The sequence below is a fragment of the Rutidosis leptorrhynchoides genome, chromosome 1 (genome assembly GCF_046630445.1).
Source record: "Rutidosis leptorrhynchoides isolate AG116_Rl617_1_P2 chromosome 1, CSIRO_AGI_Rlap_v1, whole genome shotgun sequence".
In the NCBI taxonomy this organism is placed as follows: domain Eukaryota; kingdom Viridiplantae; phylum Streptophyta; class Magnoliopsida; order Asterales; family Asteraceae; genus Rutidosis; species Rutidosis leptorrhynchoides.
The window spans coordinates 173,217,322-173,233,462 of NC_092333.1; the positions used below are offsets into that span (position 1 = coordinate 173,217,322).

At 32.6% G+C, this 16,141-nt stretch overlaps 2 protein-coding genes across 2 annotated transcripts; one reads left to right on the plus strand and one right to left on the minus strand.

Annotated features, from left to right (window-relative positions):
• Positions 1–5,650: 5,650 nt before the first annotated feature.
• On the plus strand, positions 5,651–6,392 carry LOC139867065 (probable histone H2B.3). The gene has a single exon (XM_071855394.1). It carries the CDS (start codon positions 5,651–5,653, stop codon positions 6,251–6,253), a length of 603 nt encoding a protein of 200 aa, XP_071711495.1. The 3' UTR covers positions 6,254–6,392.
• A 4,045-nt stretch (positions 6,393–10,437) lies between these two features.
• Positions 10,438–15,935, minus strand: LOC139867075 (uncharacterized). Its single transcript, XM_071855404.1, has 9 exons — positions 15,774–15,935; positions 14,099–14,889; positions 13,461–13,576; positions 11,882–13,270; positions 11,565–11,796; positions 11,317–11,479; positions 11,160–11,214; positions 10,855–11,057; positions 10,438–10,751 (listed from the first exon to the last, which is right to left on the minus strand). The coding sequence occupies exons 2-8, from the start codon at positions 14,840–14,842 to the stop codon at positions 10,976–10,978; spliced, it is 2,781 nt and encodes a 926-aa protein (XP_071711505.1). The 5' UTR covers positions 14,843–14,889; positions 15,774–15,935; the 3' UTR covers positions 10,438–10,751; positions 10,855–10,975.
• Positions 15,936–16,141: the final 206 nt, after the last annotated feature.

The window sequence follows — 16,141 nt, forward strand, 5'->3', positions numbered from 1 at the left end:
TATCAAAATATGCGTTTGATCCCGCCCCATTGTCATTTGAGCTGAATCTTGCCAACAAATTAACTGCAAGAGAAATGTCAGGTCTTGTACAATCTATAAGATACATAAGAACCTCAATTATACTAAAATATGGAACTTCCGATCTGTTAAGATTTTCATGATCTTCGCAGGGATGAAATAGATCAGTGTCAATATTGAGTGATCTAACAACAATGAGTTTGTCTTTTAAAAAAATGTTTTAAAATCTTTTCGGTATAAGTTGTTTGATGTACAAGTAAACCATTAGGCATATGCTCAATTTGCAATCCAAGGTAATACTTGGTTTTTTCAAGATCTTTCATTTCAAAATAATTCTTTAGAAGTTGAATGATTTCATAGATCTCTTTATTTGTTCATATGATGTTAAGAACATTGGCATAAACAACTACGATCACATATACGAACATTGTTTTTATAAAACATACATGCAAAATAAGTTTATATGTATACCCTTTTTTTTATCAAGTAGTCATTTAATCAGTTATACCACATACGTCCCAATTGTATAGACCCATATAAAAATCTTTGTGATTTAATAGAATACATTCCCTTGGATTTTGCATTAGATGCTTATGATACCTTAAACCCTTCAGGTATATTCATGTATATCACTATCAAGTGATCCATACAGATAAGTAGTTACAACATCCATGAGATGCATCTAAGTAACTACCAGGTTGATTAAGTATCTAATAAGTAATTGTATCCATTACAGGAGGATAAGTTTTCCTCATAATTCATTTTCGGTCTTTGTGGGAAATTTTGAGTTACAAGTCTAGTTTTGCCTTGTAACTTCATTTGCACATTTCTTTTTCGGATAAAAATTCATTTGTATCCCATACGTTTCACATCTTTAAAAGTGATAACGATTAATCCGAAAACTTTTTTTATTGAGCGATTCTAATTCAGCTCGTATTTCTCCTTTCCATTGAGCTCAATCATGTCTATTTTGATATCCAGTGACAGATTTTGGTTCTAGATCATCATCTTTATTCATGATGTCATTGTAATATTATATGAAAATATCTCATCAAGATTTTTCATTTCATTTCGGTTCCATAATATTGCATAATTTATCGCAATTTATGTATTTACATTTATCAATATCCTCTGCAGAAGGAATATTAATTTGTGGTTCTTCTTGAACACTTTTATTTTACCTCATTATCAGCTGATTTTCTTTTTCGGGGATTTTTATCTTCGGAACCAATTGATCTTCCACGTTTGATGCGTGGCAAAGACTCAACAGTGACATTATTTCCAGCTTTTGGAATTTCAGTTCGAGCTGGAGCATTTATCGCTGGTATATATGATTTAGTCACCTTTTTTATATCTGTAAATGCATAAAGTAATTAATTTGCAAGTTCTTGCGTATGCATTATTTTTGAACTTTCGTTTCACATTCTTTTGTGTGAGTTCAATATACTTTAATTGATGTTCACATCATGAAACATCATTTTCTTTATTTTTTTATTTCTCCCCCTAATCTAGGGAACAATGTTTTATTAAAATGATAATCAGCAAAACGTGCTGTAAAAATATCACCCATCATGGGTTTAGTATATCTTATGATTGAAGATGTTTTATATCCAAAATATATTACCATCTTTCTTTGAAAAAACCATTTTATCGTGTTGTGATATAATTGGAACATACACTGCACAACCAATGTTCTAAGGTGGAAAATATTTGGCTCTTGGCCAAAATCAAGTAGTAAGTTAAATATTTATGACTTCCACATGGTATAATGCGAATTAATGTCGCAGCATGTAAATTTACATGTCCACATATAAATATTGAGAGTTTTGTACTCATTATCAATTGTCTAGTTATTAGCTGCAAGCGTTTATCTATTGATTTAGCTAAACCAATTTTGTGTATGCACATGAGCAACTGGATGTTCAACAACAATCCCTGTAGATATATAATGATCATTAAATGCTTGAGATGTTAACTCACCAGCATTATCAAGTCTCATCCTTTTTAATGGTGTAATCAGAATAATGTGTTCTCAATTTAATAATTTGTGCAAGAAACTTTGCAAATGCCATATTATGGCTTGATAACATACAAATATGAGACCATCCGCTAGATGCGTCTATTAGAACCATGAAATATCAAAATGGTTCACATGATGGATGAATTGGTTCATATATCTTTACCTTGAATTCTTTCAAGAAACATTTGTGATTCTTTTTCACAATATACTTTTCATTAATCATCATATGTGCTTTTTCATTAATCACCATATGCGCTTTTGATCATATATATTTTTCACCATATACGCTTTTAATCATATGCGCTGTGTTTTTTTCACCATATGCGCTTTTGATCATATGCGCTGTGCTTTTCATCATATTCGCTTTTAATCATATGCGCTTTTATAATATGCGCTTTTTATGTGAATAGTAAATTAATTAATTTCGTTTTACTATTCATATGAATTAATTTCGATTTTCTATTTTGTTAATTGAGTAATATATATATACATCATATACTTGTGACTCCGAAGGCTCAAATGAATTTGACCATATAGTTATATGTTGTACCTTGCATATTAATTTTCAGTAGAAGCTATGTACATAAAAATTATGTCATGATTGAGGACGTGACTGTCAAAAACTGCTTAATGTAGCAAGTTGGTTGAAATAGACATTTATAACGGTAGTGTGAATTGTCTTGTTAGCAAAGATTACAACTTAACTATAGTTTTTCACGCGAATGATTAGCCTAAAAAACCTGTGAGTATAACGTACGAATGATAACACACAAAAAAAAAAAAGTTGTAACATTAATACTTTCGTACGAAATATGTGAGTATATAGGTTTCCTTCTTACAGCCAAACTCAAGATGTGAAGCAATTAACTACGGAGTATTAGAAAATGCATTGTTGCAAACTTGCAAACGATATTGTTTTCAATACACTAATATAGGTGGGAATATGTGGGATCACTGAGTTTCTTTAATCATAAAAAGAGTCTTTAGAAATGGTAATATACTTTTGAGTTTGTTACTTGCAAACAAATATCCAACTTTTGAGCTTATACTTCGTCTAATACGATGCACAAAATATGTTGGTGATTTTAGCATGATCCAACGTCATTTTAGTTGATTTGTACTTGTCACAATTAGGGATAGCACCCGCGGGTCGTGGATGCGGATTCATTGGATCCATCACCCGTACCTGCGGATTTTTTTTTAAATCAAATAACTGGAAATTTGGAATTTTTTTTTTTTTAAGAAACATCCAATTGAACCCTTGTTCGTTGAAACAATTTGACTATCTTTTTAACTCCCCATTATTAAACGGGTCATTTTGATGCACACTCTTTTAAAAATAATTTGTTTTTTAAGTTTTATTATTCAACCTCCTTTTTTCAACGGTCACGTTTTTAACAAAACATTTGACAAGTTTGGAAAAAAAAAATTTTTTTTTTTTACTTTGCTTTCCCCCTTTCTGTAAAACTCATTTAAACACTTTCTTTGTTTTTTTTTTAAAAAAAACTTCCCTTTTTTTTACGTTACCCGTAAATTATAAATATATAAAAAACTTTTTGTTTAAAAAAACTTTCTAGTTTTTAAAAGGCCACTTGACTAAATTTTTTTAATTCTTTCACAACACCCGATATCGTGATCGTGACCTTTCACCAAAGCAAGAAGTATTCTTGATAAACTAAACACTGACTCGTGTTTGGAATTGTCGGTCAAAAAAAATTTCATTTGATGAAAGTATATTTTTTTTAATTATAGAAGGAGACCACTTCATTTTCAATACTTCATTTTTGACAAAAAGCTACTCCATTTTACCATTCCTTTTTTTTCTTATTTTAACTTTTAAAATTTACTTTTAATAAAAATACAAACTACTTTTGTATTTTAACTTTTAAGATTTACTTTTAATAAAAAATACAAACTACTTTTTTTATTTTAACTTTTAAGATTTACTTTTTAATAAAAATACAAACTACTTTTTTTTATTTTAACTTTTAAAATTTACTTTTAATAAAAATACAAACTATTTTTTTGTATTTTAACTTTTAAGATTTACTTTTAATAAAAATACAAACTGCTTTTTGTATTTTAACTTTTAAGATTTACTTTTAATAAAAGTACAAACTACTTTTTCTTATTTTAACTTTTAAGATTTACTTTTAATAAAAATACAAACTACTTTTTGTATTTTAACTTTTAAGATTTACTTTTAATAAAAGTACAAACTACTTTTTCTTATTTTAACTTTTAAGATTTACTTTTAATAAAAATACAAACTACTTTTTGTATTTTAATTTTTAAGATTTAATTTTAATAAAATACAAACTACTTTTTTTTTTATTTTAACTTTTAAGATTTACTTTTAATAAAAATACAAACTACTTTTTCTTATTTTAACTTTTAAGATTTACTTTTAATAAAAATACAAACTACTTTTTTTATTTTAACTTTTAAGATTATAAATTTAAGAATAAACATTAGTATGCATGAAATAAATAATGATTAATTGCATAAGTAATCATAAATGTTAGATAACATATAAAGACCTCATCATATTCGTATTGATCGAAATTAATCTCGACCCATGGTACCGTGTTGTCAAATGACGTGTTGCGTACATAAAGTACCGTGTTGTCAAATGACGTGTTGCGTACAATCATGAGGTCTTATTAACATAAATATAAATGTTAGTGAAGTATAAGAGTTAGATTACAGAAAATATAATTTAGGCGGTATAACCGGCCATATATAACTTAAATAACATAAATATAAATGTTAGTGAAGTTAATAAGAGTTAGATTACAGAAAATATAATTCAGGCGGTATAACCGACCATATATAACTTAAATAACATAAATATAAATGTTAGTGAAGTTAATAAAAGTTAGTAAACATAAATGATAGTTAGGCGACAGTGTCGACCATATATAATTTAGGTGGCAGAGCCAACCATATAATAAGAACAATACAAATGCACTAAGAACTTAATAAATGTTAGTAGTCCAAAGTTTGATATATTCGAGTCTGAAAATTATTAATAATTTCATACCTTGATCAGTGACTCGTGATCGTTTGAGATATCCTTTGATTACACTAAGCTCTTCGTGCTGATAACGTGTTATAATTCAGTAGGCTTATAACTACCTTTAATGGTTATAAGAACAAAAAGAGAAAAAGAGAGAAGAGAGAATAAATATTGATATTAATATTTCAAGAGAAATGGTACACCTTAAATGGTTACCATACATGTCTATTTATAGTATAAAATATTACTATGCAAAAAATATAATAATAATAAAATTAACATCCAATCTAGATATTTTATAACACAATCTAGATATTTTATAACAGTTACTCCGTATTTAAGAAAATAACACGAGTGGCCTGTGTTCATTTATTTTTTATTTTTTCAACTCCTGTATAACTTTTACAGTTTTACCACACGTAGCAATTAACTCAGCAACATCCAACCAGGTGGCTTCCACGTGTCATCTGTACATTACCTCTCACGCTAGATAATTCCACTCACTCATTCACTCACGTCTCTATCACTCCTCACAAAAAGCATATAAACAACGAGTATTTTCGATCAATTACAAACCAACAACATAACACTAAATGGCTCCGAAAAGAACATCGCTGGTCAAAACAACCAAAAAAACCATCAAAGAAACAGTTCAAGTTTCCATAGTCGATGAAACTACAAAAACACCAATCATCCAAAACCTTTCATCAAAAGAAAAAAACGAAACTTTCACCGAAAAACTCCCACCACAACAAAAACCAACACGAATAATCGACACCCAATTGGAAGACGAACAAAACGACATTGAAAACACCGAAAACAGTCCAAAATCAAGAGAAGTCGACATTCGGACGCCGGAAAATCAAGAACCGGTGAAGAAAACCTCGCGAAAAAAGCGGAAAGTAGGAAAGAGTGTTGAAGGGTATCAAAGGTACTTATACAAAGTGTTGAAACAAGTGCATCCTGATTTAGGTATTTCATCAAAAGCGATGGTGATAATTAATAATTTTATGACGGATATGTTCGAGAGGTTAGCGGAAACTTCGGGACGGTTGTCGGAATATAACAAGAAGATAACGATGTCATCAAGGGAGGTACAAGCGGCGGTTAAGTTGGTGGTCCCGGGGGAACTAGGGAAACATGCGATTGCCGAGGGGACTAAGGCGGTTTCTAATTATACGGCTTATGGTTCATGAAGAATTAGTTGGAGCTGTTTTGGGTTATTAGGATTTATTTTCGTATTGTTAAGTTTGTCTAACTTTTAGGTATGTTACGTTTGTTATATCGGTGTATGAGTTCAATGTGTAGGTTAGGTTGTTAATTTGATGCGTGTGTGACCTAGTTAACTGTTTCGTTGTGTTATCGAACTGAATGTTTTCCTTTCAAGTAACTTTGTTAATTGTACTTTCAAATGCTGGTCTTTAAGTCTCCCCAGCTCAATCGGTTTTTTTTTTTTTTTTTTTTTTTTTTTTTTTTTTTTTTTTGAACAACAAATATATTAAACCTGCTAGCAAGGAGCCAGAAACGGGGAGACAACCAACAAATTACAAAGGATCGATAAGCCACAAATTACGGCTTAGAAAAAATTTACCTCTATGCTTAACGAAAAGAAAAATTTCAAATGTTATCAAACAAACGATTCTTCTTCGAACGGGCCACTAAAAATAGGGCCACTAAAAATAGTTTCATTCCTGAAAAAAATCTGCAACAATTGAAAGTTGTTTAGCTCAATCGGTTACCTTCATTTTATTAACATTTTTGTTTTAAAATTCAGGACTAAATCAAGTTTTATGACACTTTCTGGAAGGTACTATTGTGAATGTGACAGGTGCTGTGAATTTGTGTGGGAGGTGTTGGGAGGTTCTAGCACGTGACAAAATATAATTTTGACAAAATACAACTGAGAATTGGGTAGAAAAGATAAAATAGTAATGTAATTTGACGTGGCAAATTTCTATTTGGTTACATGTCATTTATGCCTGCTATTAACTTGCCCGACCCTAACTTAAACTATTAAAAATGTTATGCCTGCTACTAACTTGCCCGGCCCGAATTTAACTATTAAAGATGACGCCCATGACGCGTCATGATGTTGGTGACTGATAGACGTTATTTATAGGTCATTTTCGATCCAACGTCACGAAAGTATGCAACCGTTTCTATCGTAGCAGCTGTAGCAAAGGCGGGTGGTAAGTGTAGTTCTTCTGTTAAAGCTGATTTGGGTTTCGATAGGTCACCTTCGGTTACGTTCTCTTTAGATAAGGTTCAGGCAGCTCTAGATTCTCAAGGCTTTCGCAAACGTACAGGGCTCGTTGTTTAAATTCAGGTGATGATGGTGTGGGTTCGGTGGGGTACGAGAAGGTTAGATTGGTGTTGTTTGTTTAGGATTTATTTGTGTTTTTTGGGCCTAGTCGCCTTTATTTGTAACTTCGTCCAAGTCTTCATTTTTTAATAAAGATTATGTTTTTTATTAAGCTAATGTACCGTTTTTGGCCTAAAGAAAAAGTACCCTTTATACTACCAACGTTAGCAACATATTTTTTAAAATTGTGTAAGAAATTATTATATGTATGAATGGGAGTTTAAGTTGAGCTATGGTGGAGAAATGACTTGAAGTCGTTACAGCTGAGGCCCAACGACTATGAATGTGAGCTTAAGTTGTACTATGGTGCACAAATGATTTGAACAAGTTGCAGGTGACGGCCAGCGGCCCATAAAAACATATGACGTGTGTTTTGATTCGCTAAGAATAAGAAATTTAGTCCAATAAACACTTCTAATCTTCTCACTCATATTTAAGCAATGCTAATAATCTTTTTTAAACAATAGAAGTAACTAGTTGTGGAGCCCTCGCTTTGCGCCGGGGGCTCCGTTTTGAATGCGAGTTAAAAAAAAAGTCTTGATTTATTTTGTAAAAAAGAATTTTTTTCGAAATCTAACATTGAAGGGTTGTTCCTTTTGAAATTGCTTCTTTTAGCGTTATTTTTTTTTTTTAAGTTAGTTGATCTATTTTGTAAAAAAAAATGTTTTTCGCCATCTTTTGATAATATTGAAGGGTTGTTCATTTTATGAAGTTGTCACTTTTATCGTTGAAGAAGAAAAGAGAAGAAAAAAAAAAGTTAGTTGATTTTTTTTGTAAAAAAAGAATTTTTTTCGACATGTTTTCGTAACATTGAAGGGTTGGTTCTTTTACGAAAGTTGCTTCTTTTATCGTTGGGGACAAAAAAAAAATAAAAATAAAAAATAAAAAAAACAAGTGATGATAAAAATACCCCTGGTTACTATTGATGAATAATGGAACAGTGTTTTGTCTATTAGTATATATATAAACTATTGATGAATAGTGAGACAGTGTTTTGTCTATTAGTATATATATAAATTTGCAACGGCTAGGCGCATTAGTCGGGATCCCTTATAACGAACTAAAACGTGCCACGTGTTCAAATACTTCCACCTCCTCTTTTTTTTTTTTTAATTTCTAAAAAAATTTCGCCTAACTTAACCATTCTAGACGTATTAGGCAGATTTCTTTAGGCGAGTTAGGCGTATTGATAGAAGCCAATTAAACGAGCCACATGTATTTTAAATTTCTGCCTAGCCTATTAGGCGTAATTGTTAACTTAAGCCTTTTGTTACCTTCTGAATTTGTGTTGCAATTTTACATTTTTATGCTGTATATATCAACCTTACTTCACAATGTTAAGCTACTACCACATGTCATTTTCTTCTTATCCTTCTTGATTCTACATATAAAATGCAAATAAATATCACTCACTAACCGTAGGTAAATAAGGAACAAAACGAACGCTATAGCTACTAAACATAAAATATAAAATTTTAGCATTAATAGAACTAACACTTAAGATTAATACTATCTAATTATTAATCTAAACATACCATAAAATATTAAATAAAGTTTAGCATAAATTTATTACACTAACAGTTTGCATAAAAAGGTCGATACATCATAAAAATCTAAAAATTGACACTAAAACTCAAAGGGTAACAAAAAGCGTGATTTTAAAAAATTTCCGCCTAATAAGCCTACAAATCTAGGTTATGCGGAAATTTAAAATACACGTGAGGCGAATATTCGCCTAATACGCCTAGAATAATTAGGTTAGGCGAAAAATTTTATTAAAAAAAAAAAAAAAAGGAGAGGTGGAAGTATTTTGGACACGTGGCGCATTTAATTGGTTACAAGACGTTCCGCCAAATACACCAAGCTCTTATTATCTGTTGTTGAAAAAAAACTTCTGACATTACTTATATAAGAGTAAAGGTCAAAAGTGCTTATTTGAAAAAATTTCTTGCCAAAATTATGGTTGCCATAATTGTCAGTGAAATTCATTCAATAATGTGTATAATAAATGTGTGTTTTGATTCGCCAAAAAATGGTTACCATAAGAGAGGTCCCAATGGTGGCATTCAAGTCTTCTAGGACTAGGTGACACATCAACATCACATCAGCACTTCTTTTTCAGGACTAAACTCAGGACTAAACACTATTAACTATTATACTCCCTCAAATAAATTGAGACCCATTTATATTATTTAATCAAAGAATGTACAAGTTTTAATACTACTAGTACAATGAATAAATACATATACCCCGTCCTCAAATATTTTACAAAATGACTAACAGGAGGACTAACACGAGGACTGACATGAGGACTAGTTGTTGCCAATGACGTCCTCCTGGGTTGGGGTGTGGACAAGGAGCAAGACACAACCATTGAGCTAAACGTCACTTGAATTCATACAATAATGTGTATACTAAAAACTAGCCAGAAGCTAGCAAATACAACGATAAAAAACGATCCTTAAAACGACACCCGAACCAGCTAACAAAAACAACAAACCAAACCAACCCTTAAAACAAGTATCACACCTCACATCCCGGGAACATGAACCCAATAACAAACCCTAAAACCTAGACATCAACTAGATAACCACAAAAAACGGAACAAGAATGAAATTAAAAGCCTGTATTGAAAACATAGCAGGCTCTTCTAAGATTAGATAAAAAATTATCATTACCAATTTCTTCTACCTTACTCCGTAGTATGCTGGTGCATCCATCAAGTTCAAACAAGTATGTTGTGTACTTCAATAACGACACGTAAATGTTTACGACATTAGAGCAAATTGTAATACGTTGCTCGTCATATGAGGTCGTTTTATGTTTCATTTGGTTGGCAAAGGTCAACTGAGAGGGAAGAACAAATGGCTCAGGAATCGACTGGGTACCAAATTTTTTTCCCTAAGCTAAACTAATTTGAAAGGTCTGTTTACCTTGAGAAAAATCTATAAATCTCACACATATATGAGAATTTGAAGAGAAATTTTTTAAAGTAATTTCTAAACTAGTGGTCTCCCAGACATATATACTAGATTCGCCCATGCAATTATGGTAAAGAGATCAATCATACTGAATACCAAAACATTTGAGACCACGTTGCAAAACAGTAAAAGTAAACGTATTTAACAGAAACTTTAGCAGCAGCTTTAAAGCATAATTTACAAGTCATTATATGAAGATTGGTAATCATCGAGCAAGTAAGATTAGATGAAAAGTTTCAAGGCATAGCAGCAGCATCGACCCGGTGAAGTAAGTATCATCATGACAGTTTTCAACATTAAGCAGTTTGCCACTCAACAAAACAATAGGTTTGAGCAAAGCCTAGACATAACCTGTCAAAATTCAATTAGAATGATACTATTTAATAAAATGAATTGCAGCATGAAAAATAAAGATGTAACAGTTTACTTAAAAGATATCTGTAGAAATAATTACCTGATCTGAGTTTTGGTAAAAAACACTAAACGGAAATCCTTTCTGCCTCGTTATTAGAGCTGCTAATTATTCTTGTAACGTTAAAATCGTAGAGTAAGAGTATGTATGTATTCACCTCCGCTTACGGGTGCCTAACACTTTCCTTTAGTTTCGACCAGTTAATCTTTTCTGCACAATTTGAGCATACGAATGTATGTCCACCCCTAAAATTACACAATTCATGATTAAAAAAAAAATATTATATTAGCGTACAAGAACCTCCCTTTATAATATATTGAAGTACAAATTGTCAGTTCCATTATTACCCATTTGGTGAAGAGTCAGAATCACAGCATAAGAAGCAAGTTTGCAAATTATCACCTGAATTATTAATTCAATGATTTAACACAAGTTTTATCAAGATGGGAACATTTTTCTTAAACACAAATGACAATAGATACGTGCGTATGACGATTATTGAACCTGAACTAGATGATCGACTTAGAGCTGATGAAACCTCTTGTTTGACGGATCGTTGCAACTCAAGTTGCATCTTCATGCAATTCTCCAGTGTGCTCTGCATGCTATTCATTCGTTCATGAAGCAGGATCATATCGATACGAAGACCATTAATAATATCCCATTCCTGGTACATATGAATGATCACAGTTAGTTAAAACTTCAAAACAATATATCAATTCAGTCAACTCAAACTAGTAAAACAATCTTACATTTCCAGAGTGTTGAAGTGCGGTTAGTGGCAAAGAGTGAGAACTTCGTCTACTCTCAACAGCCTCGCTGACATCAGCGTTTTCGTCTATGCTCTGCTGGTCAGAATCTTGCTGAAGCATCCACTCAAAATCATCGGATTCAGGTGCCTGATAATGGCGTTGAATGTAGGATAGTAACAACTGGTCCAGTCTCACACGAAAATCACTTTGAAGAAGATTGGAGACTCGTCTCCTACACCATCAAACGAAACTTCTATAAGTTTAATCTACTTAAAGCTAAATATGACTGAATAAAAGCTTTTAGATGTGTTGATTACCTGCGCGTAAGTTCTCGAAGTTCTGGCCTGCCACTATTATCATCATCCCATGTGTAAAACACATCAGTTAGTGGAAGATTTTCGTACCAGTCATCATGTGATTCTTGATACCATCCATCTTCATTCTCAATTGAGTTTGCGTCTAGACTCTCAGTTGAACCAGTATTGGTCAAACGTTCTTCAGCTTCAACAGAACCTTGTTGCTGAGACAAGATATTATCAGTTTCCAAATGATTTTGATGAAAAAATGTCTCGTTAGCTTCTGGTTCATATTCTTGGGTATTGATTGAGTTTGCATCTGAACACTCGATTGACGCTGTATTATTCAAACTGTCTTCTGCTTCTACAGAACCTTCTTCCCAAGCAAACAAAACTGTATTAATTTCTGAAGGATTTTGATGATTGAATGTCTCATAAACTTCTGGTTCATCAACATCAGAATGATAGTCGACGTTAGCTGGGCCTTTAACTGAGGCAGCATCTGAACTCACGATTGACTCGGTTTTTGTCAAATTGTTTTCCGATTCTACAGAACCTTCTTGCCATGATAAGATCTCTGTATTAGTTTGCGAAGAACTTTGGCGGTCAATCGTCTCATTTACTTCCGGTTCACACTTATCAGATTGATACTGACCATGTGCTTCGATTTCTCTAGTCTCTTCATGTGGGCCCTCATTTGACTCAGAACTTGCCAAATTCTCTTCTATATTTGCTAAACTTTCTTGCTGAGAAAAAATAACTGCATTGGTTGAATTTTGACGGTCAAATGTCCCATCAGTTTCTGGTCCATCCACATTAGAGCGAATATGAATATGGTCAGATGTTTGACTTGTAAGGTTTACATTCTGCTCCCTGATTTTAAAACGTTCAGTGGGTGGTGGCGGCGGTGGTGGTGGTGGCGGTAGTGGCGATGGAGATGGCTTTCCTTTAGTCAAAACTCTTTTATCTGTTACATCACTAATAGACCGAATATGGTCAGGTGCTTGAACTACGTGTGTCACATTCTGTTCCCTGCGTTTATTAAACCCAGTTGGAGGTGGTGGCGGTGGAGGTGGCAGCAGTGAAGCTGGCAGCAATGATGGTGGCGGCAGTGAAGGTGGTGGCAGTGAAGGTGGTGGCGGTGGAGGTGGCGGCAGTGAAGGTGGTGATGGCAGCTTAACCTTGGTTTCCAAAACTCGTTTAAGTGTTTCTACTACTGAAGCTGCATTATATTTAGGAGAACTTGCACCTATTTTGGAGTGACAGTGAGTTTCTTCAATGTTGCTTGTTGTACAGATAGTCTCAAACTCGTTAACAATAATATCGTCTTGTGGTTGACTTTCTTGACTTTTCGAGCCATTGTCAGATGAGGTGTCAGATTGGCTATCCACTCTAGACAGGAACCCTTTCCTGTTCAAACAAATGCTAAAGAAATCACATTTTCACATTCAAGAAAGAATGATTAAAAAAGGTTACATTGGGATACACAATTGAAGTCTTCAATTAAGCTCAATATCATAAAATGTTTCAAGATGGATACATTAAAGAGTATTGCCAGATGCGTATAAAAGTATGAAAAGGAAAAAAAAATAAAAAATACCTCAAATCAGATACAGTGTGTTTTTGCCTCAGTAACCCCAGCTCATTTGCTGCAGTAGAGTTAGACTTTTCATCTTCAGGAGATCTTTGGCACAGGAATCTACCTTTTAACATTGCCTATGGCAAGATCATACAATCATACATAGATTTTAGGTATATGCAAAGTGCAAACGAAATAATACATGATCTTTTCATCCAAATCATTAGTATGATCTGGAAATGGAACTATTCTAGACAACAACTAAATCCTTACATATGCATATAATAAATTGACATCTACAAATCATCATGATGGCATTCTAAGTCCTTGTATCTTAAAGAAAAAGGGTTTCTTCATCTTAGCAAACTAAGCATAGAAATATTCATGGGATTTTGATTTTGTAAAATCATATTTTGTCCAATATTCAGTGCAACTTATATACACAAAACGAAAAAATATGACCAAAATCTTTTAACTCTAAGCCTAGACTAACACATAGAATACCCAAACCATAGATCCAGTAATCCAGATAAACGAATAATGATATCAAAAGCAGGCAAATGTTACTAGATACTACTTCAAGACTCTGTGCTCTCAAAGTTAATGCTATAAAAACCAACCGACGGTATAAAAACCAAATGGCACAATAAAGTACAAACCTGAATGCGGTTCCGCTGAGCAAAATTTGATACGAGCTGACTCTCCAACAATCCCTTAATTTCCTTTTCCCTTTCCATCTCAAACCGGGATATTAAGTCAAGAAGAGCTTGTTTGCCACGAACAGGCTTTCGTGCACAAACTCTAGTAAGATCAGACACTGATCCATCCTGTTCTCTCTCACCCTGACTACTTATTTTTGGAGCTTGTTCCTCTGTAACAGAGGGACCAGTTTCCACTTGTTGAACGTTTGACTCTAACCACTGTCTCACTGTCCTGACCCTGTTATCATTTTCACAAAGCCTTTGAATCCTTGAACAGTTGCTCTTATGTGGAACCTCGAGTGCACGCCCACTGCTGTTTTTACTTCCCCATTCACGAAAAACTTGCCTCACACGTTCTTTATCAGCTACACTGATAGCAGGAGAGCGTTGTACACAAGTGTTCCCAGTATCATCTACAACATTCTTAATCTCAATCTGGTTCTCACGTGGACATTCGTTCTCAGCTTCACTAGTATTTATCAACACATCTTCACTTTCGGTACCTACTGATGAACACGAGCATTGGCTTCCCAATTTTTTATTTGCAATAAGTCCACTTGTCTGTTGTCTTTCATTCTCCCTAATTCTGGTTTCACCTTCAAGATCACGCCACATTTTCCGGATAAAAGATGTTCGTGTAAGCGGTTTCTCGTGAAAAGATGTTTCCAGAACTGAAGCATTGTTTATCCCAGCAACAGCCATTTTTCACCCCTGATAACTACACCTCTACATTAATTGCTTCCTGTATCCTGAGTACAACAGGAATAAAAATTATAAGTTCAAATTTCAGGAAAAGTAACTTAAAGAAAGCAATCAAAGTTCACAAAAACAAATTTCAATTTATATCACTAACAAAAGACTAGGTACCAAAATATATACGAGTACAATTTGATTCAATTTATAACCATAACATGCATTGAATTGGTTAAGATTTGGATGAATTTAGTACCGCAACAATTAATCCTAGCAAAATCATACTTAAAATATTACTCCGACAATTTAGACTTGATAATTTTCATATTCACAAAAAATAATTATAATAATCTTAACAATTTAAGAGTTCTACGCTAATTAAATTTTGTGCATCAAGAACAAATCCATAATTTCCTGAAATTTAACTTCAAGAATTCAAAACAAAACGTATATTGAAATAGGATTACATTTAAAACAGAATCATTATAATTAATAATAGCTAAGGTATAGCCATAAATTTATATGCGTGTGCGTCAATATAATGGTAAATAGTGATAAATAGTGATGATAAGCCGCATTAATTCCTACAACCTTCAGTAAAATTTTCCATTGATTACAGATTCATACTCCAGATTACACGATCCGAATCAAAAATTAACATATACAAATATGATTTACATAATAATATACATTTAATGCGAACAGGAAATATAAATCTAAACATAGATTATAATCGATAAAATTAACAACGTAGCAACAGCAGATTATGAATCGATTAAAACGAACAATATGAATTTAATAAATAAATAAATAAATAAATAAATAGAAATATAATATAATTTCATACTCCGTATTAGATTTCGATAAACAACAGATGCCGAATCGAATGAAACGACAGTGACTTAATAGAGAATTAAAGGAAAATGGAATAAAAAAGAACCTGTAAAATGCTCTGAAATTCATAGAGATAGATGAAATTGAATTGAATAGTCTTCAATTAGTCAGAGTAGGTAAACACTAAATAGTCGCAACAAGCACGCACGCAGTTAATTGTGTGTCAACTATGTGTAAATCTGTATCTATATGTGTACGTATATATTTGTGAGAAATTAACGAAAAAGATAAAGATGAAAAACGAGTAAATGCTTAAAAGAGGTAAACACGATTTTCTGTTGGGAAGGTGCATAAATTATGGCGTACCTGTAACGTCTTTTTTTAAAACAAAAAAGAACGAAAGAAGCGGAGGAGCTATTGACTGGATTTGACTATTTTACCCTTCTGGAATGTTGAATTGTTGACTAGTGGATA